General features: G+C 56.8%; 1 protein-coding gene across 6 annotated transcripts in view; it reads left to right on the top strand.

Annotated features, from left to right (window-relative positions):
* The window catches only part of PC (pyruvate carboxylase), a 111,669-nt gene that overhangs the window by 76,988 nt on the left and 12,734 nt on the right, over positions 1-21,947 (top strand). For all 6 annotated transcript variants that reach the window (XM_055267709.2, XM_063643368.1, XM_063643383.1 and 3 more), the window contains 9 exons: positions 11,110-11,245; positions 11,399-11,583; positions 11,790-11,955; positions 12,072-12,217; positions 12,351-12,468; positions 12,791-12,942; positions 14,261-14,379; positions 16,855-17,017; positions 19,249-19,431. In XM_055267709.2, coding sequence (XP_055123684.1) covers positions 11,110-11,245; positions 11,399-11,583; positions 11,790-11,955; positions 12,072-12,217; positions 12,351-12,468; positions 12,791-12,942; positions 14,261-14,379; positions 16,855-17,017; positions 19,249-19,431 — 1,368 coding nt within the window. The remainder of the gene's footprint in view (positions 1-11,109; positions 11,246-11,398; positions 11,584-11,789; positions 11,956-12,071; positions 12,218-12,350; positions 12,469-12,790; positions 12,943-14,260; positions 14,380-16,854; positions 17,018-19,248; positions 19,432-21,947) is intronic.

Here is a 21,947-nt window from a genome sequence, read left to right as displayed (position 1 = left end):
TGCCACCCTTTCCCCCTCGGCTGCTCCTTTGAATAGAGGGTTGCCAGGGCGATGAGGAGCCCTGCTGGCGCTCTTCACTGCTGTTCATCGCAGCAGTGCCACTCGGAGCAGCCGGCGTGCCTGGGGGCCCAGAGCTTGGCCAGCTGAGCCTCGGCGAGCACCCGTGCTGTGTCTGTTTCTGTCTTTGGTATTGTCTCTCTCCTGTCTTCTGTGTCTGTCACCTGCATTGTTTCCAGCATCCTCCCTTCTGCCCGCCCCCCGCCCAGAAATCTCAGATTCAGTCTGTCCTCTCTTGGGTGCTTTGATATCAGCCGTGGCAGCCCTGAGAGCCAGGTGGAGTCGTTCTTTCATCTGTCCCTCTTGGCTGCCAGCCCTGGGACCCATTGGACATGTTTAGAGCAGAGCCGCCTGGGGAGAGCGGCCCTATCCGTCAGAGCTGCCACCTGCCAAGAGCTCTTTCTTTCTGGTTCTGACCTGCTTTCACTGGCAGCCGTGGAGCCTGGCTGGGGGTGGGGGCACAGCCTGGTGCGGGTGCTGCTGCTGGGGGCAGCTGGGCCCGTAGGAAGTAGATGTGTGGAGCTTTGTTGGTTCGGAGGTTCCTGGGGCCTGTTTCTGAACCGCACTTCTTTCTTCTCTGCCCTCCGCTGCTCTCCAGCACACCTCTGAGGATTTGCTGAGGGACCCAGGCGCTCTGCTGGGCTTTCAGAACCAGCTTGCTGGCCACCTGCCCCTGAAGCAGGGCCTGGCCTTTCCCTTCCTCTGTGGCCTCTCACCCACTGCTGCCCTCTGAGGCTGCAGGAGACGCTCTGTGAGGACAGGAATATGTAGGACGAAGCGATGCGGGGCCTCAGCTGCAGCAGCTGTTAGGTGGCGCCCTGTCCTGGTCCCTGGCAAGGCTGCTGAGCACTGGGGCCACGTTGTCTGGAACAAAACTTGGGCGATGACAGCCTGACAGCAGGATTCTGTGCAGCTTCTGGTTGCAAGAGGCATCCTGGGAGATGTAGTTCAGGTCTGAAGTAGTGGGATTTCAGGGACATTTTGATGATTTATTAGACAAATTGAAACTGCCTTGGCTTATTTGGGACATGTGACTGCCAACATTGTTTGTCAGCTCTCGGTGGGAAGCTCTGAGTGCCACTGGTGGCCCTGCTGGAGGCCAGGCCAGTGACAGTTTTATCAGAAGTGGGGATTTTGGTTTTGGTATTTTGGTTTCCAAGTGCCTGTCACATTGTGCTCCTGATGAAAGCCGTGACTTACTCCTTTAGTTGAGTGAAGAGTCCGTAGGCCAACTCTGATGGGTCCGAGCTCCTGCTCTGGAGGGGGGCATATGAAGCGGGCTCCAGGCCGGCTCTGCTGGTGGCCTGGGTGCGTCACTTAATCCCACTGCGCCTGGTTCCTTACCTGTTCAGGGAGGTGATCGGGGCTGTGAGGGTTACTGAGTGAGTCTGCATGAAGAGCCACAGTGGCCCCTGCCTGGCAAGCAGCAAGGCTCTGCTGAGGTCACTGCTCACCACTGTGCCCTCCTCCACTGGCACCGGCCGGGCACACAGGTGGAGCTCAGTGAGTATGCATTGTGTGCTATGGAAGAGGCAGCTCTATCAGGAGCAGGGCAGGTGACGGCCAGGCCCTCGCCCTGCCTCAGCCTGCAGGTTGTCGTAGGTGCCTTCCTGACTCCCTTCTGGAAGGGGAATGCTGAGTTATTGTTCTGAAGCTGAAGCTGGGAGGGAAATGGAAGCTGTGGAGTCATCCGAGAGGCAGCAGGGGAGGAAGCAGGTGCCCCACACACTGCTGGCTTCACTGTGGCTCATTCTTGCTTGCAAGGAGTTGTTTACACGTCCCAAGTGACAGTCAAAGCTGTCTTATTTCTTGGTCTCTTATGCACAACCCGAGGCCAAGAAAAGGGATCTGTCAGCTGGCATTTGCAGAAAATAGCAAATGGGTCTCTGGGCTGTCAGCTCTCTGGAGAGGAAAGCAGGGTGAAGGATCTTTGGGTGATGGTGGTTGCTTTTCTCCCACTCACTCACTACTGTTTCCCCATTCCTGAGGTCAGAAAGGGAGAGCTTTGCTTGCGTGTATCACCAGCAGCAAGCAAGACAGTGGCATCCCCTGAGGCGTGTAACTGTAAGCTGAGCTGGTTGCTGGCCTTGGCAGCATCCCAGAATGCCCTTCACACCTGGGGCTCTAGCACCCTCCCTTGAAGAGTTGCGGCTCAGCTCGAGGGAGCAGGAAACGGCTCTGTGGGTTCTGTTAGTAAAGCCCTCTGCATTTCCAGGGAAGCTTCTCAGCCAAACTTGACAACCTTGAGGACTTCTTGATTGCCATCCACCAACCAAATACCCAAAAGCAGGGCACAGCATGGGACCACAGAGGGAGCCTGGCCCCAGCCATTGCCGTTCCCTGCTTCCTATGCCTGGCCATCGCCTATTCTGTGCCCTGCTGTGAAGATGGCAGGAAGTGCCTGGAATGGTGCCAGCCAGAAGGGCTGCAGGCTGGTGGCACTTTCTGGGAATGTGCCATTGTGAGGTGAGAGGCTGGCATACTCCAGAGTGTCTGGGCTTGGTTTCGTACAGCCTGAGGACTGGGAGTGTCATTAACACCAGAGGCAAGGCTTCTGGGGATCTCAGGAAGGCCGTCTGCACCCTCTGCTGCCACTTCCTTGGGTCTCCATAGGCGCCTCCACCTGCAGGGGTTCCTTCCTCCATACCCCAAGTGCTGTGCAGAGGCCCCTGCTCCCTTCAGCTTTGGGGAATGGTCTGGTATTGGGGAGCAGGGGGAGTCTTCCCACCCAGCTCCTCCCTTTGAACCATCCCAGACCCCTCAAGCTCAGCACACCCAGAGTCAGCTTATTCCACCACAACCTCGAAGACCTTGCTTCCTGGAGAGAGGGTGGTGTGAGGTGGCCATGCCCATCTTATAGTGCGGTTTCTCCCAGCCGATGTTGATTCTGGAAAGGCCTGGGTTTCAGATCTGGGAAGGCAGTGCCATTCGATAAGGAAAAACTGGGTTAACCACGTTCTAGGAAGGGTGCAGGCGTCCTGGGAATGCAGTGGTGTTTCAGTTCATCTTTATGTCTGTTGGGCCCCATCCGTGCCTGGCATTGTGTGAGGGTCAGGGAGAGACCAGTTGGTGGTAGGGGTCTTGTGTGACCACAGCGGTGAGCTGAGCTCCAGGGCCACGCCTAGGTTCTGAGGAGCAGTGCAGCCCTCACCCTCTGTCATTCACAGCAGCTCCTGGCAGCCTTCCCTGGCCCCACTCTGCCTGCTGGCCAACATTTCCGTGTCTTTCACCTCACTCAGCAGCACATCCCAAATCCATCACAGAAACCTGCCCTCCCCTCTCCGGCTGCCTCCTGTCTCAGACCACCTCCCTCATCATCTTGCCAGGTCCCTAGGGGGCCAAGGGAGCAGGCTGTGGGCTGTGGATCAGCTACTCTCTGCGTGACCCAACCTCCCGCCTCCCTGCAGCTGGCGGCCCATGCCAGCCTCTAGGCCTCAGGTTCACAGCCTCTAGGCTCACTGGTGCCCCTTCCCCTGATTGCAGCCCAGGCCTCCAGCAGCCTCATGTTGGGGAACTTTGTATTCTGGGCCAGTGACCTCAGGCAGAAGAGCAGCTTTCTGTGGCTCCTCAGACACCCTCCTCTGTGCACTGAAGGCCGGTGCAGGGTGAGTGCTCTGGGACAGGTGCCTCCCTCTCTGCAACACCTGACACTGCCAACTGCTTTTGTCTGGGGTGGGTCTTCCTTTGCAGAGGAACGCTGGGGACAAGTTTCTGTATTGGCAAAAGCACGCGGTGTCCTCGGGCCTGTGTGTTTGCTCCAAGTGTGTGTGGGCATCGCACCTGCTGGCTCCCCTGTGCAGTGAACTGTGCTAAGCACTGGGTGCGTGGTCAGCCTGGCTTGGTGGGTGGGCTCCCTGTGCTGCCTTCACACAAGGACGGCCTGGCCTGTGGGGAGGTCAGCATGGAGCTGCATTATGGTGTGAGTGGGAGGGTGCAAGTGTGTGGGCCTTCCAGCTGTGTGGGGCCAGGGGCTTCCTCCCCGGCCCTCCGTTCATCTGGGAGGGGAGGGAGTTGGGAAGATAGTGACAGCAGCTGATGTTTGTCACCCAGGCAGGGCACTTCAGCTGTACTGTCTCAGTCGACACCCAGGATGACCTGCTTAGGGTGGGGTGGCAGAACCCTGTTGTACAGGTGTGAAAGCTGGGGCCTCAGAGGTGCCCAAACCATGGAGCTGGGGCAGCCCCCGGCCAGTGGACTGTGGGCCTGCACTGGGCTGTGCCCCAGAGGAGGCTGCTCTCTGCTCCACTTTTCCCTGCTCTGACTTCAGCCGAAGAGCCCTGACTTTTTCCCTTCCATAAACATCTGCCTGGCACACTGCCACCCAAAGAGCTCCCGTGCCCCAGGGACAGTCCTCTTGGCCTCAAGTCTAAGCCTGCTTTCGCTTCCCTCTGAGGGACACAAGGACTCACAGAGGCATTTCTGTGCCCCTCACTGCCCACAGCCTCCGGCTTTTGGTGGAGTGGGACTGCTAAGGAATCCTTTACCCACCAAGAAAAAATGAGGATCCAATGCAAGAATGTACGTGAGAGGGGGCCGCTGAGGGGGGTGGCGACGTGTCAGCACTCCATCATTTTCCTGCCTGAGCTAAGCAGACACTTGGTGGCCACGCTGTGGGGCAGGGCGCAGCCTTCCAGAGGCTCCGGAGGTGACCGGCGTTTGGCATATCTTCTGAGGAAATCTCTTTTTTTTGCATGGAAAAGGCAGTGGGGAGTGAGTGTGGTGGGAAGAGGGGAGGAGAACAACAAAAATGACCTGTTTACCCACAAACCATGAGTGAATGCCCCTGTGGTTGCAGGGTAAACCTACCCAGGTGGGAGGAAAGGACTGGGGCTCCCCGGAAAAAGCTTGAAAATGCCCTGGAGGTTTGAGAATCTCAGTGCCAGTGGGCTGCTGCCAGCTGTGAGGCTGCTCACCTCTAGGCAGACCAGCAGGTGAGGAGGGGGAGGGTGCTAGGCTCCTGGGAGACACATAGCCAAGTCCTCCCACCCAAGGAGTCCGTGTAGCAGGAGCTTCCTTCGCCTTTTCCCGCGGAGCTCTTCCTGTCCCTTCTGTATATTTCTTCTTTTTTTTCTAAGTATAAATAATGCATCCCCAATGGAGAAAATATGGAAATTTTCCATATGGAAATATAGAAAAGCATAAAGAAGGAGGAAAACACAACTCTACAGCAATTCCATAGCACGTGGGAGTGAGGAGGCTGGCATGCGAGCAGTCCTCCAGTTGTTGCCATTGCTTTAAAAAAATTCATGAGATCATGTTGTTTACCATTAAATTTTCTTGGCTTCACATTATATCACAAGCATTTCCCATGTCATCAAAACCTGTGCAAACACATTATTGTTAATGGTTACATAATGTCTGTGAGAGCCAGGGTGTGGAATCTTTAAACTGCTTCTCGTGATTTGCTGTTGTAAATAATGCTGTTTTGAACATCTTTCTGTGTACATCTTGGTTCCCATTTTGGAATATTTCCTGGGGTTAGATTTCTGGAATAGTAATGACTGGGCTCAGGGGCATAACCCGCCACCACGCCCAGCTAATTTTTTTGTATTTTTTAGTAGAAATGGGGTTTCACCATGTTAGCCAGGATGGTCTCCATCTCCTGACCTCGTGATCCACCCGCCTTCGCCTCCCAAAGTGTTGGGATTACAGGCATGAGCCACTGTGCCCGGCTTTTTTGGTTTTGTTTTGTTTTGTTTTTGAGATGGAGTCTCACTCTATCACCCAGGCTGGAATGCAATGGCGCGATCTCGGCTCACTGCAACCTCCGCCTCACAGGCTCAAGCAACTCTCCTGCCTCAGCCTCCCGAGTAGCTGGGACTACAGGCGCCCGCTACCATGCCCGGCTAATTTTTGTACTTTTAGTAGAGATGGAGTTTCACCATGTTGGCCAGGGTGTTTTTGAATTCCTGACCTCAAATTATCCGCCTGTCTCGGCCTCCCAAAGTGCTGGGATTACAGGCGTGAGCCACCGCGCCTGGCCGGGCATAAATATCTTAAAGGCTCTTGATAAGTTTTGCAAACAGCTTCCCAGAGAAGCTGCCCTGATGCTCAGCAGTGCCTGTGGGCCACCTCCTGAAGGCCTTCCCAGCGCTCAGCACTGCATTTACAAAGCTCCGAGGCGGGAGTGGCACCTCATGGTTGTATTTTGAATCTCTTGCTTTCTTGTGGGTTCAAGAGCCACTTGTGTTTGCTGTTTTGTTGCTGTGCTTGTCCCGAAGGCTCCCCTCGCCTTTTCCTGACTTTGCCCTATGTGGTCACTTGAGCTCTTTTGACATGGCCTTTCCCAGCCCTGAGCAGAGTAGACATTTGGTGCCCAGGAGGAGGGTGAGATTTACACCCCACGCCTGCTCTCTGATGCCAGTGCCGCCTGCTCCCAGCTGGGAAAGACCTGTCCTCTTCGTGGGCAGCATCCGATAACCCGCCTGGAGCAGGGCTTAGAGGATTGTAGATCTGCGTGTGGGAGATAGCAGGGTGATAACGTCTGACGTTCATCCTGCTCTGGGCAGGGTGTGTCTCCACACCTGAGCACCTCACTGGTGCTCCCGGCACCTCTTGAGCAGCAGGTGCTGGGCCACGCACTCCCTAAGGTTATCTCCTCCAGCGGCATTAGTGGTGGGTATGGTTTTTTTCACTTGTCAATTTGAAATGACTTCAGACTTTCAATAAAGTCGCAAGAGTAATACAAAGAATTCTCGTACCCCTGACCCCGGTTCCCCCAATACTAGCATTTGCTTCATTGTTCCTGTTTTTCCCTGAACCATGTGAGTGGGTATAAATTGCAGACGTGGTGCTCCTGGACCCTTGAGTTCCTCAGTGTTTTTCCCTAAGAATGAGGATGTTCTACATAACCACAGTCCAGTGATCAAGATCAGGAAATTGACATCAACGCAATCCTCTTTCTCCTGCAGACCTTATTTAAATTGTATCATTGTCCCCCGATGTCCTTTTAGCAACAGAAACCCAGATCCAATCCAGGATCGTGTGTGGCTCTCGCCATTGTTGCTTTGGTCTCCTTTCATCTGAAACTGTTCTTGCGTCTTTGTCTCTCACGACCTTTGACATGTTTGAAGAGTCCAAGCCAGTTATTCTGTGGAATTTCCCTGAATTTGAGTTTGCCCCTTGCTTTCTCCTGATTAAATTCAGGCCGTGCACGGCGGCGGGAACCCCATCAGGAGGTGTGTGGTGTCTCTTCGGTGCTAGTGATGTTAACCTTCATTTCTCGGTCACTGTGGTGTCTGCCAGGTTTCTCCACTGTGCAATTAATAAGGACAAGATATATTTTAGAAAGAGGAGGAGCCCAGAGCCCAGCAAGGTTACTTTACCCACGTTCACCATAGCCAGGTGTGACCTGGGTGCCTCCTGGTCACTGCAGTGACCCCTTCCCAGCCCCCATCTTACCCTGCCTCTGGGAGTCATGCTCTGCCCAGTTTGCGCCCCATCCTCCTGAGAGCCGCTCGCTCCTGCCCAGCAACCCCTGCGTCCCTCCCTCCTCCAGGCATTCCCCCTGGGTTCCTTCTAGGCTCTTCCTCCTCGGCCAGACTCTCACCTCCAGTGGGCCCGAAGACACAGGCCTGACCCACTTCTCCCAGGCTGTTCTCTCCCTGGCTTCAGACATCACCGCCCCTGTGATGCTGCCCAGGTTCTTGGCCCTGCTCTTCCCCCTCTGTGAGCTTGCCTCACTCCCAGCCCTGCCTTTTCTGTCTTGCCCTTCTTATAGCAAGAAAAGTCATCTCCGCCCACCCATGCAGGATTTCTTCCTCTACCTTGCTTTCTATGGTGGGTCTCTCGACGAATCTTGTCTGTCATACCCCAGACATTTCCTAAGCCCCACGCTGACCCCCATGGCTTCCCCCTGTCAGAGGCTTCGTGTCTCTCAGCTCAGGCTCTGAATTGCCCCAGACATGTGCCGTCTGTCAGCCCCTGCTGCTCGCCAGTCCAGAGAGGTCCTTTCCACTGTGTATCGATCATGTCCCTCCTGTCCTGTCCATGGCTCAAGGGAGGCCTCGACCACTGGGCCCTGTCCATGGCTGCAGCCCCACCTCAGGCCGTGGGCTCACACTTCCCTCTCTCGGGACAGCACCAAGCCTGTTCTTCCTGAGACCTTCGCAATCGCTATCCCTTCTTCCTGGAGCTTTCTCTGCGGATCTGTGTGTGGCTGACTTCCTCTCCCCATCCAGGTCCCAGCTTCTGTGTCCCCTCCTCAGAGAGGGTTTTCTAATATCCAGCCCCCAACCCCTGCACCCTCCCCAGATCATTCGCAAAATGTCACCTGTTTCTTATCTTCCAGGCACTTGTGATCTGAAATGTTCTTATTTGTGTCTTGTTTTTCTTTTCTTTGCTCCTTTCACTGCCATTCATCTTCCATGAGCAGAACCCTTCACTGTCATGTTCTCAACTCCTAAGGCCTAGAACTGTGCCTGGCATAGGGTCTACCCCTAGTGGGGTTTGCTGTTTTCTTCCCCTGGCTGTAGGTCTTTCCTCCTCCTCCTCTTCTCTTTATTCTACTTATTTCCTTGTTTCTTCTCTTTTCTTTTTCTTCTGTCTTTATTTCCCCTTTTCTAGGCTGTTGGCTATAATATGGCACTAAGGTTTTTGCAATATTTGTTTCATTTCTTGAGTACGTTTTTATGTTCCTTACTTAAAACAAAATCGCTGAGTCGGCCGGGCGCGGTGGCTCACGCTTGTAATCCCAGCACTTTGGGAGGCCGAGGCGGGCGGATCACGAGGTCAGGAGATCGAGACCACGGTGAAACCCCGTCTCTACTAAAAATACAAAAAATTAGCCGGGCGTGGTGGCGGGCGCCTGTAGTCCCAGCTACTCGGAGAGGCTGAGGCAGGAGAATGGCGTGAACCCGGGAGGCGGAGCTTGCAGTGAGCCGAGATCACGCCACTGCACTCCAGCCTGGGCGACAGAGCGAGACTCCATCTCAAAAAAAAAAAAAAAAAAAAAAAAAAAAAAAAAAAAAATCGCTGAGTCAACTGTTTTAAACTTTTTCTAAGAAATGAATCAGATGGGCCAGGTGTGGTGGCTCACACCTGTAATCCTAGCACTTTGTGAGGCCAAGGCGGGTAGACCACTTGAGGTCAGGAGTTCAAGACCAGCCTGGCCAACATGGTGAAACCCCGTCTTTATTAAAAATACAGCCGGGCATGGTGGTTCACACCCATAATCCCAGCACTTTGGGAGGCCAAGGCAGGTGGATCACCTGTGGTCAGGAGTTCGAGACCAGCCTGGCCAAGATGGTGAAACCCCGTCTCTACTAAAAATACAAAAATTAGCTGGGCGTGGTGGCGGGTGCCTGTAATTCCAGCTACTTGGGAGGCTAAGGCAGGAGAATCACTTGAACCCGGGAGGCAGAAGTTGCAGTGAGCCGAGATAGCGCCATTGCACTCCAGCCTGGGTGACAGAGCAAGACTCTGTCTCAAAAAAAAAAAAAAAAAGAAGAAAAGAAAAGAAACAAAAACAAAATTAGCCGGGCATGGTGGTGCAAGCCTATAATCCCAGCTACTTGGGAGGCTGAGGCAGGAGAATTGCTTGAACCCAGGAGGCGGAGGTTGCAGTGAGCGGAGATCGTGCCGTTGCACTCCAGCCTGGGCAACAAGAGCGAGACTCTGTCTCAAATAAAAGAAATGAATCAGATGGTTAGGTGAGGCCCAGATGCAGGGGTGAAAAGACTGCGTCTGGTTTAGCTTGGGCTCTGTGCTGGGCAGCTGTCTTTTTAGTCTCCACTGCACCTTGGTTTCCTTTATTTTACAAATGAAGTGCTGGCCAACCTCTGAAGCCTCTCTGCGTTCAGGGATATAAGTTGTCGTCAGTTGATTTAAATATATATATATATATATATATATATATATTTTTTTTTTTTTTTTTTTTCTTTTTTAAGATGGAATCTTGCTCTGTCACCCAGCCTGGTACAGTGGTGCGATCTCAGCTCATTGCAACCTCCAACTCCCAGGCTCAAGTGATTCTCCTGCCTCACCCTCCCAAGTAGCTGGGATTACAGGCGTGTGCCACCATGCCTGGCTAAGTTTTGTATTTTCTGTAGAGGCAGGGTTTCGCCATGTTGCCCAGGCAGGTTTCAAACTCTTGAGCTCACACAAACATGCCTTGGCCTCCCAAAGTGCTGGGTTTACAGGTGTGAACCACCGTGCCCAACCTGAAGTATTATACTTTTTTTTTTTTTTTTTTTGAGACAGTCTTGATGTCGCCCAGGCTGGAGGGCAGTGGCGCAATCTCAGCTCACTGCAACCTCTGTCTTCTAGGTTCAAGCGATTCTCGTGCCTCAGCCTCCTGAGTAGCTAGAATTACAGGCGTGTGCCACCATGCCCGGCTAATTTTTTTGTATTTTTAGTAGACGCCAGGCTGGTCTCGAACTCCTGACCTCAGGTGCTCCTCCCACTTCGGCCTCCCAAAGTGCTGGGATTACAGGCGTGAGCCACCGCCCCCGACTTGATACTTTTTTTTTTTTTTTTGAGACAGAGTCTCGCTCTGTCGCCTAGGCTGGAGTGCAGTGGCACGATCTTGGCTCACTGCAAGCTCTGCCTCCTGGGTTCATGCCATTCTCCTGCCTCAGCCTCCCGAGTAGCTGGGACTATAGGTGCCCACCACCACACCCGGCTAATTTTTTTTTTTTTGTATTTGTAGTAGAGACAGGGTTTCACCGTGTTAGCCAGGATGGGCCGACGTGATACTTTTAAAAGTTATAGGGCATATTATGCTGGGCAAGGCGGTTCACACCTGTAGTCTTAACTACTCAGGAGGCTGAGGCGGGAGGATCATTTGCAACCACACTAGGCAACATAGGGAGACCCTGTCTCTACAACAATAAGGTCACAGTTAGGATATCAGGGTGAGCTGGGGGCTCCATTTGGGTTTGGATTTGCTCCCTTCTCTAGAGCCAGGAAATATTGGGCTTGGCCTGGCATCCAGGAGGTAGATGGTGCTAGCCTTTCTATGGGGCCACTGTGGGGTTGGGAAGGGCCCTCACTCATTCTGAGGAGCCTCAGTGCTGAGGTTGCACTAACCTGGGCTCTGACTTCCCTCCCCAGATGCTGAAGTTCCGAACAGTCCATGGGGGCCTGAGGCTCCTGGGAATCCGCCGAACCTCCACCGCCCCCGCTGCCTCCCCAAATGTCCGGCGCCTGGAGTATAAGCCCATCAAGAAAGTCATGGTGGCCAACAGAGGTGAGCACCAGTGGGGCTGGTGAGAGGAGCCTCGTGGCCAGCCCCAGCCTTAGCGTTCTTCTCCCACTCACTGCCCCAGGCCCTGGCTCCCCACTCCCCTTTTTGCTTCTCCTAGGACCTAGGAATCTAACTTCTCATTTCTTTGTCCTCTAGGTGAGATTGCCATCCGTGTGTTCCGGGCCTGCACAGAGCTGGGCATCCGCACCGTAGCCATCTACTCTGAACAGGACACGGGCCAGATGCACCGGCAGAAAGCAGATGAAGCCTATCTCATAGGCCGCGGCCTAGCCCCCGTGCAGGCCTACCTGCACATCCCAGACATCATCAAGGTGGCCAAGGTGAGCCCAGTGGCCTGGCTGGGCCTGGACAGCAGGGACCAGGGAGTCTTAGTTGCCGCGGGGGTCTCTTGAGGCTGGCGTGCTCAGCGTCTCTGTGCGTCGGTGGGTAAACGGATGGAGCTCAGCAGGTTAGGCAGGGGAAGAGGCTGGCCGAGGCCTTGGAAGGGACTGAAGGGTACCGTCCTCTCCCTGACCCCCACCCGCAGGAGAACAACGTAGATGCAGTGCACCCTGGCTATGGGTTCCTCTCTGAGCGAGCGGACTTTGCCCAGGCCTGCCAGGATGCAGGGGTCCGGTTTATTGGGCCAAGTCCAGAAGTGGTCCGCAAGATGGGAGACAAGGTGGAGGCCCGGGCCATTGCCATCGCTGCAGGTGAATATAATGGGCAAGCAAGGGGTGGCCACGCACTCCTGGAGAGGGTCCAGCAGGGAGGGGTGGCAGGGATTCCCGCCCGTTACAGAGATTCCCCCACACCTCTCTCCCAACAGGTGTTCCTGTCGTCCCTGGCACAGATGCCCCCATCACGTCCCTGCATGAGGCCCACGAGTTCTCCAACACCTACGGCTTCCCCATTATCTTCAAGGCGGCCTATGGGGGTGGAGGGCGTGGCATGAGGGTCGTGCACAGCTACGAGGTGAGTGAAGATGCCCAGGGCTGGGAGCAGGGGCGGACCACTCAAGGGATCTGGAAAGTGGGTGGGATTCATGGCAGGGGAGAGGTAGCGCTGTGGGGTCTGATGTCTGCCTGGCCCCTGCCCGCCCTCGCAGGAGCTGGAGGAGAATTACACCCGGGCCTACTCGGAGGCTCTGGCCGCCTTTGGGAACGGGGCGCTGTTCGTGGAGAAGTTCATCGAGAAGCCGCGCCACATCGAGGTGCAGATCTTGGGTGAGTGGTCCCGACGCCCCGCCTGGGGCAGCTGGAGGCAGGAGCTGAGAGGCCCAGTCCTGGTGTGGTCACAGCGGCTGGCCTTGGAGACAGCCCTGGGGCCTGTCGGGTGCTTTTCCAGAGGACTCTGGAAAGTGGGCTCTAGGGGCCGAGCTGGCAGTTGGTCCTCACAGCCTTGGTGGTGCTGGTGTCTCTCCTGGCAGCCTCTGTACTGCTGGCAGCCGGCACTGACTGGCCATAGTGGTTATGTGGGGGTGATAGGGGCATTTTGGAGGCGTGTAGATTCCAGTAAAAGCTAAGCCCAGTTTACCTCCCTCCCCAGGGGACCAGTATGGGAACATCCTGCACCTGTACGAGCGAGACTGCTCCATCCAGCGGCGGCACCAGAAGGTGGTCGAGATTGCTCCTGCCGCCCACCTGGACCCGCAGCTTCGGACTCGGCTCACCAGCGACTCTGTGAAACTCGCTAAGCAGGTGAAGGGTGGGCTTCCCGTGTTGGGACAGGAGTCTGTGCTCACAGGCCGGCAGGCCTCACAGTGGGGTGCTGGTGGGGGAAGGGGACCCTGAGTGACTGGGGATGGGGAGAAGAGGGTGAAGGACTCTCTTGGGGGCCAGAAGTGGGTCCGTGGCATCCTTTCCATGTGCACTTGAGGCACCTGGCCCAGAGGCCAAGCTTAGAGTCCAGGGTGGCTGAGAAGAGGGAGGGAAGGAGCCCCAGCTGCCTCCTCAGCCCTGCTGCTACACAGACCTGGCTTCTCTGTGGCACCAGCTCATCCCTGTCATCAGGAGAATGAGATTCCGTGGATTCTGTCAAGATTGAGGACCATTACGAAGGCATTCCTCCCTCATGTGCTTCTGTCTCCTACATCATGTTTATTATGATCTGTTTCCTTGCTCTGCACCCTCTGCCCATCTCTGCTCTTCTGGGAGCTCTGGTTGGGGGGTCCTGGAGGAGGCTGAGGTGGCAAGCTATCTCCCCAGAGCAACCTGCCCCAGGACTGGCCTGGAGAGCACCTGCTGTGGCCAGGCGTGCAGCAGGGTCCTGCCCCCTCTTCTTCCCTGGCCTATAGGCAGCGGAGGATGCGTCACCTCCCCAGGCTGAAGGCTGGGGTGTGCACTCTGCAGCAAGGCCTCAGCCACAGCTAACGCGAGGCATTGACCAAGGTCGCGTTTAAGACAGGTCTTATTTACTGGCTTATACTATTTCACATTCCATAACAGGTTTAAGGGAGGTGATTCAGTCTGGTTTGTCGTTTTGGTGGGACCAAAAGTGAAACTGGAATTAGGGCTGAAATTTGAGTTAGAGTCATTATCTGTTGGTACCTCTCAAATGAATTTCTTTGGGTGGCGGTGGCCAGAGGTGACTGCGCAGTAGACTAGAAGGGGCCTTTCTGAAAACACCTCCAAGCAGAATCAGGGGCTGGGAGAGGCCTGGGTCTCTGGGTCTGAGTGGATGACACAGCCTTGGCGGGCAAGCCCAGGAGGCAGCAGGGCAAGGTGCCGAGCCTGGGGTGGGCGGGGGCTTCTGCCCATGTCTCATCCCAGATGAGCTGGGTGCAGCCATCTGTGACTCCAGGAACCCTGGAGCCCAGTGGACTACTTGGGGGACGTGTCCAGGTAGGAGAATGACCCGGGCCCTGGGGTCTGCCTGCCATCTGTGAGGGCAGGGTTTGCCACAGGCCATTCTTTTACGGAACCAACCCAATGGGTGGGACGGAATCTCTGTCCTGGGTCCAGTGAGTTTGCCCAGGCCCTGCCTGTGCCCCTCCTGCTCACGCGGCCGCCCCCACAGGTCGGCTACGAGAACGCAGGCACCGTGGAGTTCCTGGTGGACAGGCACGGCAAGCACTACTTCATCGAGGTCAACTCCCGCCTGCAGGTGGAGCACACGGTCACAGAGGAGATCACCGAGTGAGCGCGGGTGGGCGGGGCGGGAGGCACGGCTTCTAGGATTTGCATAAAGTGCAGGCGAAGTGGCTCCTGGGGGCAGCCAGGGGCTTGATCACTCCCCACGTTGGTGGAGAGCAATGGGGATCCAGGTACTTAGTGTTTTAAAAGTCATTATTCTAAAAGCATTACATGGTTATTATAAAAATCAGCACAAAGGAGCAAATAAAAATGACTGACAGCCCTCCTCTCTGCCAGGACGCTGCCGATTGCTCAGGCCCAGGTGCTCCCATCTGTCAGAGGAGTAAAGCAAGGCTCAGAGACATTTGGAGAGTTGCTCGGGGTCACACAGCTGGCGCTGGAACCCAGGCATCTCCGGTTGTCTTTGGTTTGCTCCTTTCCCAGTTTACTTGCTTTACTAGAGACAGTCTGATGCAATTGAGATGTTTTATATAGAATTTTTATTCTACTTTTCAAATTTAATATTTGTTGAAGGCATTTCCCCAGGCCGTAATTCTCTCTGAATACTTTTAGTGGCCGCGTACTATTCCGTCTTGTGTATATTTCTTAACTTACATAGTCCTCGATGGTTAGGCAATTAGATTGTGTCTGGCTTTGGTGGTTATTAAGCGTGTCAGTTATCATCTGTGTGCCCGAATGTTTGGCTTCAGCTCTGAAGAGTTCTGAGGGTAAACCCTTCAACGGGATTATCTGATTGAAGGATAAGCAGCATCCCTCGGAACAGCCCTCTGGAGAGGTGGCACTAGCATGCCCCCTGCAGGCACTGTGGATGACATTTTTAAAATCCGCCTGGTTTCTAAATGACAGTCACGATGGCCCTCACCCTTTCAAGGTCTCTATTTTGAGCCATGTAATTTCTTGACGCTGGCTTTGGGCCAGCCCATCTCACTGTGGAGCATCCCTGACCCTGGTTCTGCCCCCAGCCCTCACCCCGCCTGAGACTGAGGATGCTTTCGGGGTGGCTGCCGTGGCCCGCCGGGGGCATGGAGGCCCCTCCCTCCCCTTAGGAGAAGCTTAGAGACAAGGCCAACGCTTTGGCCGAGGAGACTTTTCCCCTCAAGCTGCTGTGAACTCCTCGGTCTTGGGTCTGCTTAGAGCCTCCTATTAGGGATAGGAGTCTGTCTGCTCTGGAGCGCGGGTTTTGTGTCAGACAGATTGGGGCTCAGGTGCTCGCAGGTCCTGAGCCACATGGAGCCTGGGTGAGCTCCAGCCTCTCTGACCCTTGAGCTCCTCCTCTGGTGGGAATGACAGGGCTCTCAGCGCACTGTCTTGGAGATGAAGCATGGGAGGAGCGCGGCCTGGCCCGTGGCACTGAGTGGGAGCTGTCCTCTCTGCTGCGAAGTGGTCCAGCAGGCAGCAAGAACACGGGGAGATCCTGCCAGTGTAGGACCCAGGCCGCCTTCGCCACAGGCCCCAGTGGCAATACATGTAAAACCTTGAGTGTTTTTTTTTTAAGACAGAGTCTTGCTCTATCGCCCAGGCTGGAGTGCAGTGGTGCGATCTTTGCTCACTGCAACTTCTGCCTCCCGGGTTGAAGTGATTCTCCCGCCTCAGCCTCCCGAGTAGCTGGGATTACAGGCACACACCACCAGGCCTGGCTAATTTTTGTATTTTTAGTAGAGACAGGGTTTCACCATGTTGGCCAGGCTGGTCTCGAACTCCTGGCCTGGTGTGATTCACCCACTCTGGCCTCCCAAAGTGCTGGGATTACAGGCATGAGCTGCTGTGCCTGGCCTGGTTTTTTTTTTTTTTTTTAAACAGGTGTTCCACTTGGACTTGTGACTGCCCTTAGGAGCAGTAAGGCTGAGGTTGGAAAACCCTGCAGAGGTGGGGAAGCTTGCACTCTCCAAGCATCTCTAGGGGGTTTTGGGCACAAGCCCAGCAGGAAAACAGGCCCCAGAAAGACAGGTCCTGACCCAGCACCCACTGTGCAACCCTCTCACAGCTGTGGTTGCCATTTCGAGGAGCCCAGCCTTCACAGCACCTGTTCTCTTGCACACTGCCCCGCTCACAGCCACCCACACAGCATAGCACATATGGCCCCAAGAATGAGCTATCCTGGCCCTCTGACCTAGAGATCTGCTGAGGCTTCAAATCTAGGCTTTACCAAGCGGGAGTTTAGGGGAGTGGGGAAAACAGACCTCAAGGAAGAAGGAGGCAGAGTACAGTGAGGAGCAGCTTAGGGCTGTGTGGACGGCATCATGAGTCGGGGTGCAGGAGCAGGTGGTCCTGGTATTTCAGCGGGCCCTCTCCAGCTGCCAAGCACTGTGTAGTTTAGTCTGCTCCTGGTGGGAGCAGGGCAGGGGCCGGTGGAGCCACTGGTTGGGAGGAGCTGGCTATTCAGGCTGGCCCAGAGCCTATGGGCAGGAGTTGCACTGTGTATGGACGCCCCCCTGGCTGTGGTGCCCCTCGTCTATCCCCCGCCTCATGTTTCCCCTCTTCTCCCATCCTTTCCCCGCTCCCCCCAACGCCCCACAGTGTAGACCTGGTCCATGCTCAGATCCACGTGGCTGAGGGCAGGAGCCTACCCGACCTGGGCCTGCGGCAGGAGAACATCCGCATCAACGGGTGTGCCATCCAGTGCCGGGTCACCACCGAGGACCCCGCGCGCAGCTTCCAGCCGGACACCGGCCGCATTGAGGTGGGCGGCGCTCGAGCAGAGGGAGATGCCAGCTCACCTGCGCACAGGTTCTGCCCGGTGCCTGGGGCTGCAGCGCCAAGTTGCCACAGCCTGGCAGTTAGGGAGGACCCGCATATGGGCTCTGAAGTGGACATAGAGTACACGGGGGCAGGCAGTGCCCAGAGGAGGGGCAGCGCCTCCCAGGGGAAGAGACTGCTGGGTGCCCAGGTCAGGAGGAAGCCGTGAGGGTGGGAGCGGGGAGCAGGCCGGCTTGGTGGAGCAAAACGCAGGGACCCAGACACAAAGCCAGCCCCTGACCCTCCAACTCCCACAGGAGCCCCACACGTTGCTGCCGACTGAGCCCAAGCTCCACCTCCCATCTGAGGGAGGGGCTGGCAAGGCAGGACCTGGGGGTGGAGGCGGCAAAGGACTGGGCCCAGAGGTCCCAATGGAGTCTGAGCCAAGCTCAGGGGCCCATCAAGGATGAGTGAGGGAGTCGGAGATGGCGGCACAGGAGGGAGACCCAGAGGCGGATTCGGGGCTGTGAGATGGCAGCCTTGGTCAGGGGAGAGAGCTGGTGTAGGGGGCGCCGAGGCGGCCCAGGGCAGGCTCCCCAGCACAGCACAGCCTTCTCCAGGAGGGCTCCCTGGACCTTCCCTCCTCTCAGCACCGGGACCCAGTCATTGGCCTCCGAAACCCATCTCCCCCGCCTCTGGTCCCAGCTGTGGGCAGGAGCCCTGTGGCCTACTCGGTGCCTGTTCCCAGCCCTGCACGTGCTGCCAGCACCATGCCAGCTGTGCTAGGGACTTGCTCCCTATCCAGGGGCCTGAGCCCCAAAGGAGGCAAGACATTGATGGAGCTCCAGCTGTGCTCCAGAGTCCCAGGCAGAGGCCCCTGGGCTTGTGTGGGGGCTGTGAGGGGAGCAAACATGAGTTTGGGCCAGGCTCTGGGCTTCTGAGACAAGGGAGGCTGGAGAGGCTGGCGGTAGGGACCAGAGCTCTCTGGATTCTGGAAGCAGCAGAGCTTGTGGCTTCAGCAGGGAGCTGGCCGCCTGCATTCTGTTTCTGGAAGAATCCGTAGGTGGGGGCAGCCCCAGGCTGAGTGCTGCCCAGTGGCCCCTGACTTCTCTGTCTCCCTCCATCCCCACTTCCAAGGCCTGGCTCTTCAGAGCCTGCCTCACCACAGAGTATTTTTAGCCGACAGTTCCTGCTCTCAGCTGAGTGTTCACCCTTAAATATTTTATTAAGTTCCTTTTTATTGAACACAGGTCTCTGCCCCCGAGAAGCGGAAATGGGCAATGGGTGTCCCGAGCCCCACTGGGCGGTCCCCCCACTCCCCTTCTTTCCTACCTGGGCCTGACGGGTCCCCCACCTCCAGGGAGCCTTTCTCTTCGGGAGCTCACTCAGGCGGCATGAGCCACCTGCCTGTGTGAGTGTCAGCGCCTCTGTCTCCTCCTCTCCACTGCCCCTCCCATTGCCGTCTGGCCCTGGCCCTGTCCCACTGCCCTGCTGCCCTCTCCTCACCCTTGGTTTGCTTCCCTGATGGGTGTGGACCCCTGGGCAGGCACTCTCCTGCCTCTGGCACTGTCCCTTCATTTCCTCTCCCACTTCTTGTTGCCTCCTGTCCTTCCCATCCTCCCTTCTGGAAGGAAAGGAAAGGAAGGGAGCATGGGTGGATGTTGAGGCCTTCCCCACCACCCTGTTAAAAACAAAAACAAACCCCCTGGTCAGCCTCGCCTCTTGCCTTGCACATTGTCCTTTGGAGGCCCTGTCGCCAGCCTGCGCGTCCCCTCACTGTCTAGGAGCCCACAGCGAAGCCCTTTAGCGGCTGGGTCAGCAGACCTCAATCCGTGCTGTGGAACGAACACATGGACACGTGGATGAGTCTGAAAGCCCAGAGGGTTGCTCAGGCAGGTGCAGCAGGTCCGTGGGAATAGAGGCAGGGCTGGCCCCTGCCTGCCTGGGCCCCTCTCCCGCTCTGCGGCAGGCATTCCCTTCCTCCTCTGCCCCCTCCCAGCTCCTCACAGGGAGCCAGTAGCAGTGACTGCGTGGCACATAGAGAAGGGACGCACTCCTGGGTTTGGTGGCAGAAACAGAGCAAAACCTGACCAGCCAGAGCTGGGATTCACCTGCGGACACCCCACACTCTGCTCTCAGCAGCTGCTGGGTGCATACCTGGCCAGCCTCGGGGTGGGTGGGGCACTTTTGACTGCAGTTTCTGGCGCAGGTCCTCACGCCTCACCCTTCCCACAGGTGTTCCGGAGCGGAGAGGGCATGGGCATCCGCCTGGATAATGCTTCCGCCTTCCAAGGAGCTGTCATCTCGCCCCACTATGACTCCCTGCTGGTCAAAGTCATTGCCCATGGCAAAGACCACCCCACAGCTGCCACCAAGATGAGCAGAGCCCTTGCGGAGTTCCGAGTGCGAGGTGTGAAGGTGAGAGGCTGCAGCCCCCGCCTGCCTTTGCTCCCGGCCCTTGGAGGGTCCCCCAGCCATTCACTTCCCCACCAAGGGCCTTGCACATGGCCTCACCTCAGCCTTGCCCCTGACTGATGGGTTGAGGTCAAGGGCTCTCCTCAGCTGCAGCTGCACGCCAGACTCTAGCTGTTTTCAGACTCTGCAGGCGCCTGGGCACCCTGCTTCAAGAGTCCCAGGGAGTGGCCTGGCCAGAGCTCTTCCTCATACGCCTCCTGTCTAGTCTTGTTCCGGGGAGACCCACACTGTTTCCTGCCCCTCTGGGGTGAGAATCACATGGAATGTGTGTTAAATATCATCAGGCTTCCCTTCTGGAAATCCTGATCCCACAGGTTTGGGTAGAGGCGCCAGAACCTGTGTTTTGAACAAGTTCCCCAGATAATTCTTTTTTTTGAAATGGAATCTCGCTCTGTCGCCCAGGCTAGAATGCAGTGGCACAATCTTGGCTCACTGCAACCTCTGCCTCCTGGGTTCAAGCGATTCTCCTGCCTCAGCCTCCCGAGTAGCTGGGACTACAGGCACCCGCCACCATGCCCAGCTAATTTTTGTATTTTTAGTAGAGACGGGGTTTTATCACGTTGGCCAGGCTGGTCTCAAACTCCTGACCTCAGGTGTTCCGCCTGCCTCGACCTCCCAAAATGCTGAGATTACAGGTGTGAGCCACCGTGCCTGGCCTCCCAGATAATTCTTAATTTCTGGAAAATGTGGATTCCCCCCACCAGGCAAGAGCCCAAGTCGTGTAGATGCGGTCACTTTGCACAGAGTCAGGCGCCCGCCAGCCCCCTGCTCTCCTCACCTGGCCTGGTGCACACAGTGTCGGGTGCTTCAGGAGCAGCTGAGGGTGGGGGCGCAGCCAGAGACATGAGCAGGAGGCTTGGGAGGCAAGCGGCCCTGCCCTTGGTGGGCTGGCAGCTCAGCTTGTCTTTGGGTGGCCTTGGGGGATGCCCTGCCTGGCATGAGGACTCTGAATGGGCATTTAGGATCTAAAGAGCCCTTTGCTGGGCTCTGTTACTGGCGTCTGTAGCTAGAGAGGAATCCACAGCCAGGAAATGCCGCCTCGGCCTTTGAAGCCAGCACGTGTCCCGTGGGTGCCACCCTCAGAATGGCAAGAAGAGCCGGAGGACAGGGGCTTTGGCCCTCAGCCCCTGTGGGAGTTGCCACTCCATCTTCTTCTTGGGAGTCCCCACAGGGCGGGCTGTGCTGGGCACTGGCACCGGCCCTTCTGTCTTGGCCTCGTGTCCTTGCAGCTTCTTCCAGCCCTGCCTGTTGTCGAGGCGCAGTTGCTTGCGGGATGGGGGGGCATGTGGGCCGTGCCGTCCCCTCAGGGTCCTGCGGTCATTCCTCACGTGTCCACATAGCTGCTTGGTCACAAGAGCCCCTGGAAGCTTCTGGGCCCATGCCTGTGTGTGTGGCCAGCCTGTCTCCCACCTTAAGAGGGAACAGCGCACCTCCTAGAGGCCAGGGGGTGTTACTCTTCCGTGGGGAGCCTCTCAGCCTCCCTGTTGAGGGTCCCTGTCGTGCACATAGGCAGAGGTGTGTCGCGACATCAGCTGTCGACATCACGTGCTCCCCTGCACCTTGCTGCGGCTCCTGGTGTCCTGGCGGGGATGTCCTGCGGCTGCTTTGGTGTTGAAGGGATGCGTGGCCATGTACAGGGGTGACCCAGGCCATCCCCCTCGCCTGCCCCTGCCCGTTGCTCTGTGGTCCTGGCTGGTTCCTGGGGTTGTGCCCAGTTTCTCTGCTCCCTCCTCACCCTCAGCAGCTCCCCACGTGCCAAGCTGGTCCCTGGGCCATAGAACCTTGCGCTTGCACTGCACCCTGGAGGGCCTGGAAAGATCTTCCTCCTTAGACTGTCCCCTGCCCCCCAGGTGGAGAAAGGGGCACTAGAGCCTGTGACCACGGGGCCAGCAGCAGGATAAGTGTCTCTGGTGTCTGGGGGTGCCAAGTCTTCCCCAAATGTGCACCGAGACCAGGCCGCTGGCTCCAGCCACCCCGAGCCTCATGCTAGCGCCCAGCGTGGCAGCCTTGGCCTTCCTGTCTGTGCCCACCCACCCTGTCCCGCGCCCCCGCCCACTCCTCCATGGTGTTCGCTCCCCACACCCTTCTCTGTCGAGGACCTTGCTCCTATTCATTTAAACCAGGCTCATGAAGCCCACCTCTAGTTGCATGTTCTGGGGCTGGGAGGGCAGGCACACGCGTGTGAGCCATGTCCATGTACACATGAACAAACGTATGCCTTAGAGCGCCTGCCTCACCTCGGCTGCCTGGCGGCAGCGCCTTGGCCCTCACACAGAAAACACCAGGGAGCGTGTGCGGCGTGTTTGCCGTGGCCTGGGGTGCCAGGGCCGCCTTCTGAGTTTTCATACAGCACCTGGGGGAGCTTGACCCTCTGCAGGGCTGAAGGCCACATCTGCCCATGCCCCCCAGCCAGTGCCTAGAAGCAGACAGTTCAGGAGGCTGCAGGGGCTGGGCCAGGT

The sequence above is a fragment of the Symphalangus syndactylus genome, chromosome 1, assembly GCF_028878055.3.
Source record: "Symphalangus syndactylus isolate Jambi chromosome 1, NHGRI_mSymSyn1-v2.1_pri, whole genome shotgun sequence".
Lineage (NCBI taxonomy): Eukaryota > Metazoa > Chordata > Mammalia > Primates > Hylobatidae > Symphalangus > Symphalangus syndactylus.
This window is presented reverse-complemented; position numbering and strand designations above follow the sequence as displayed.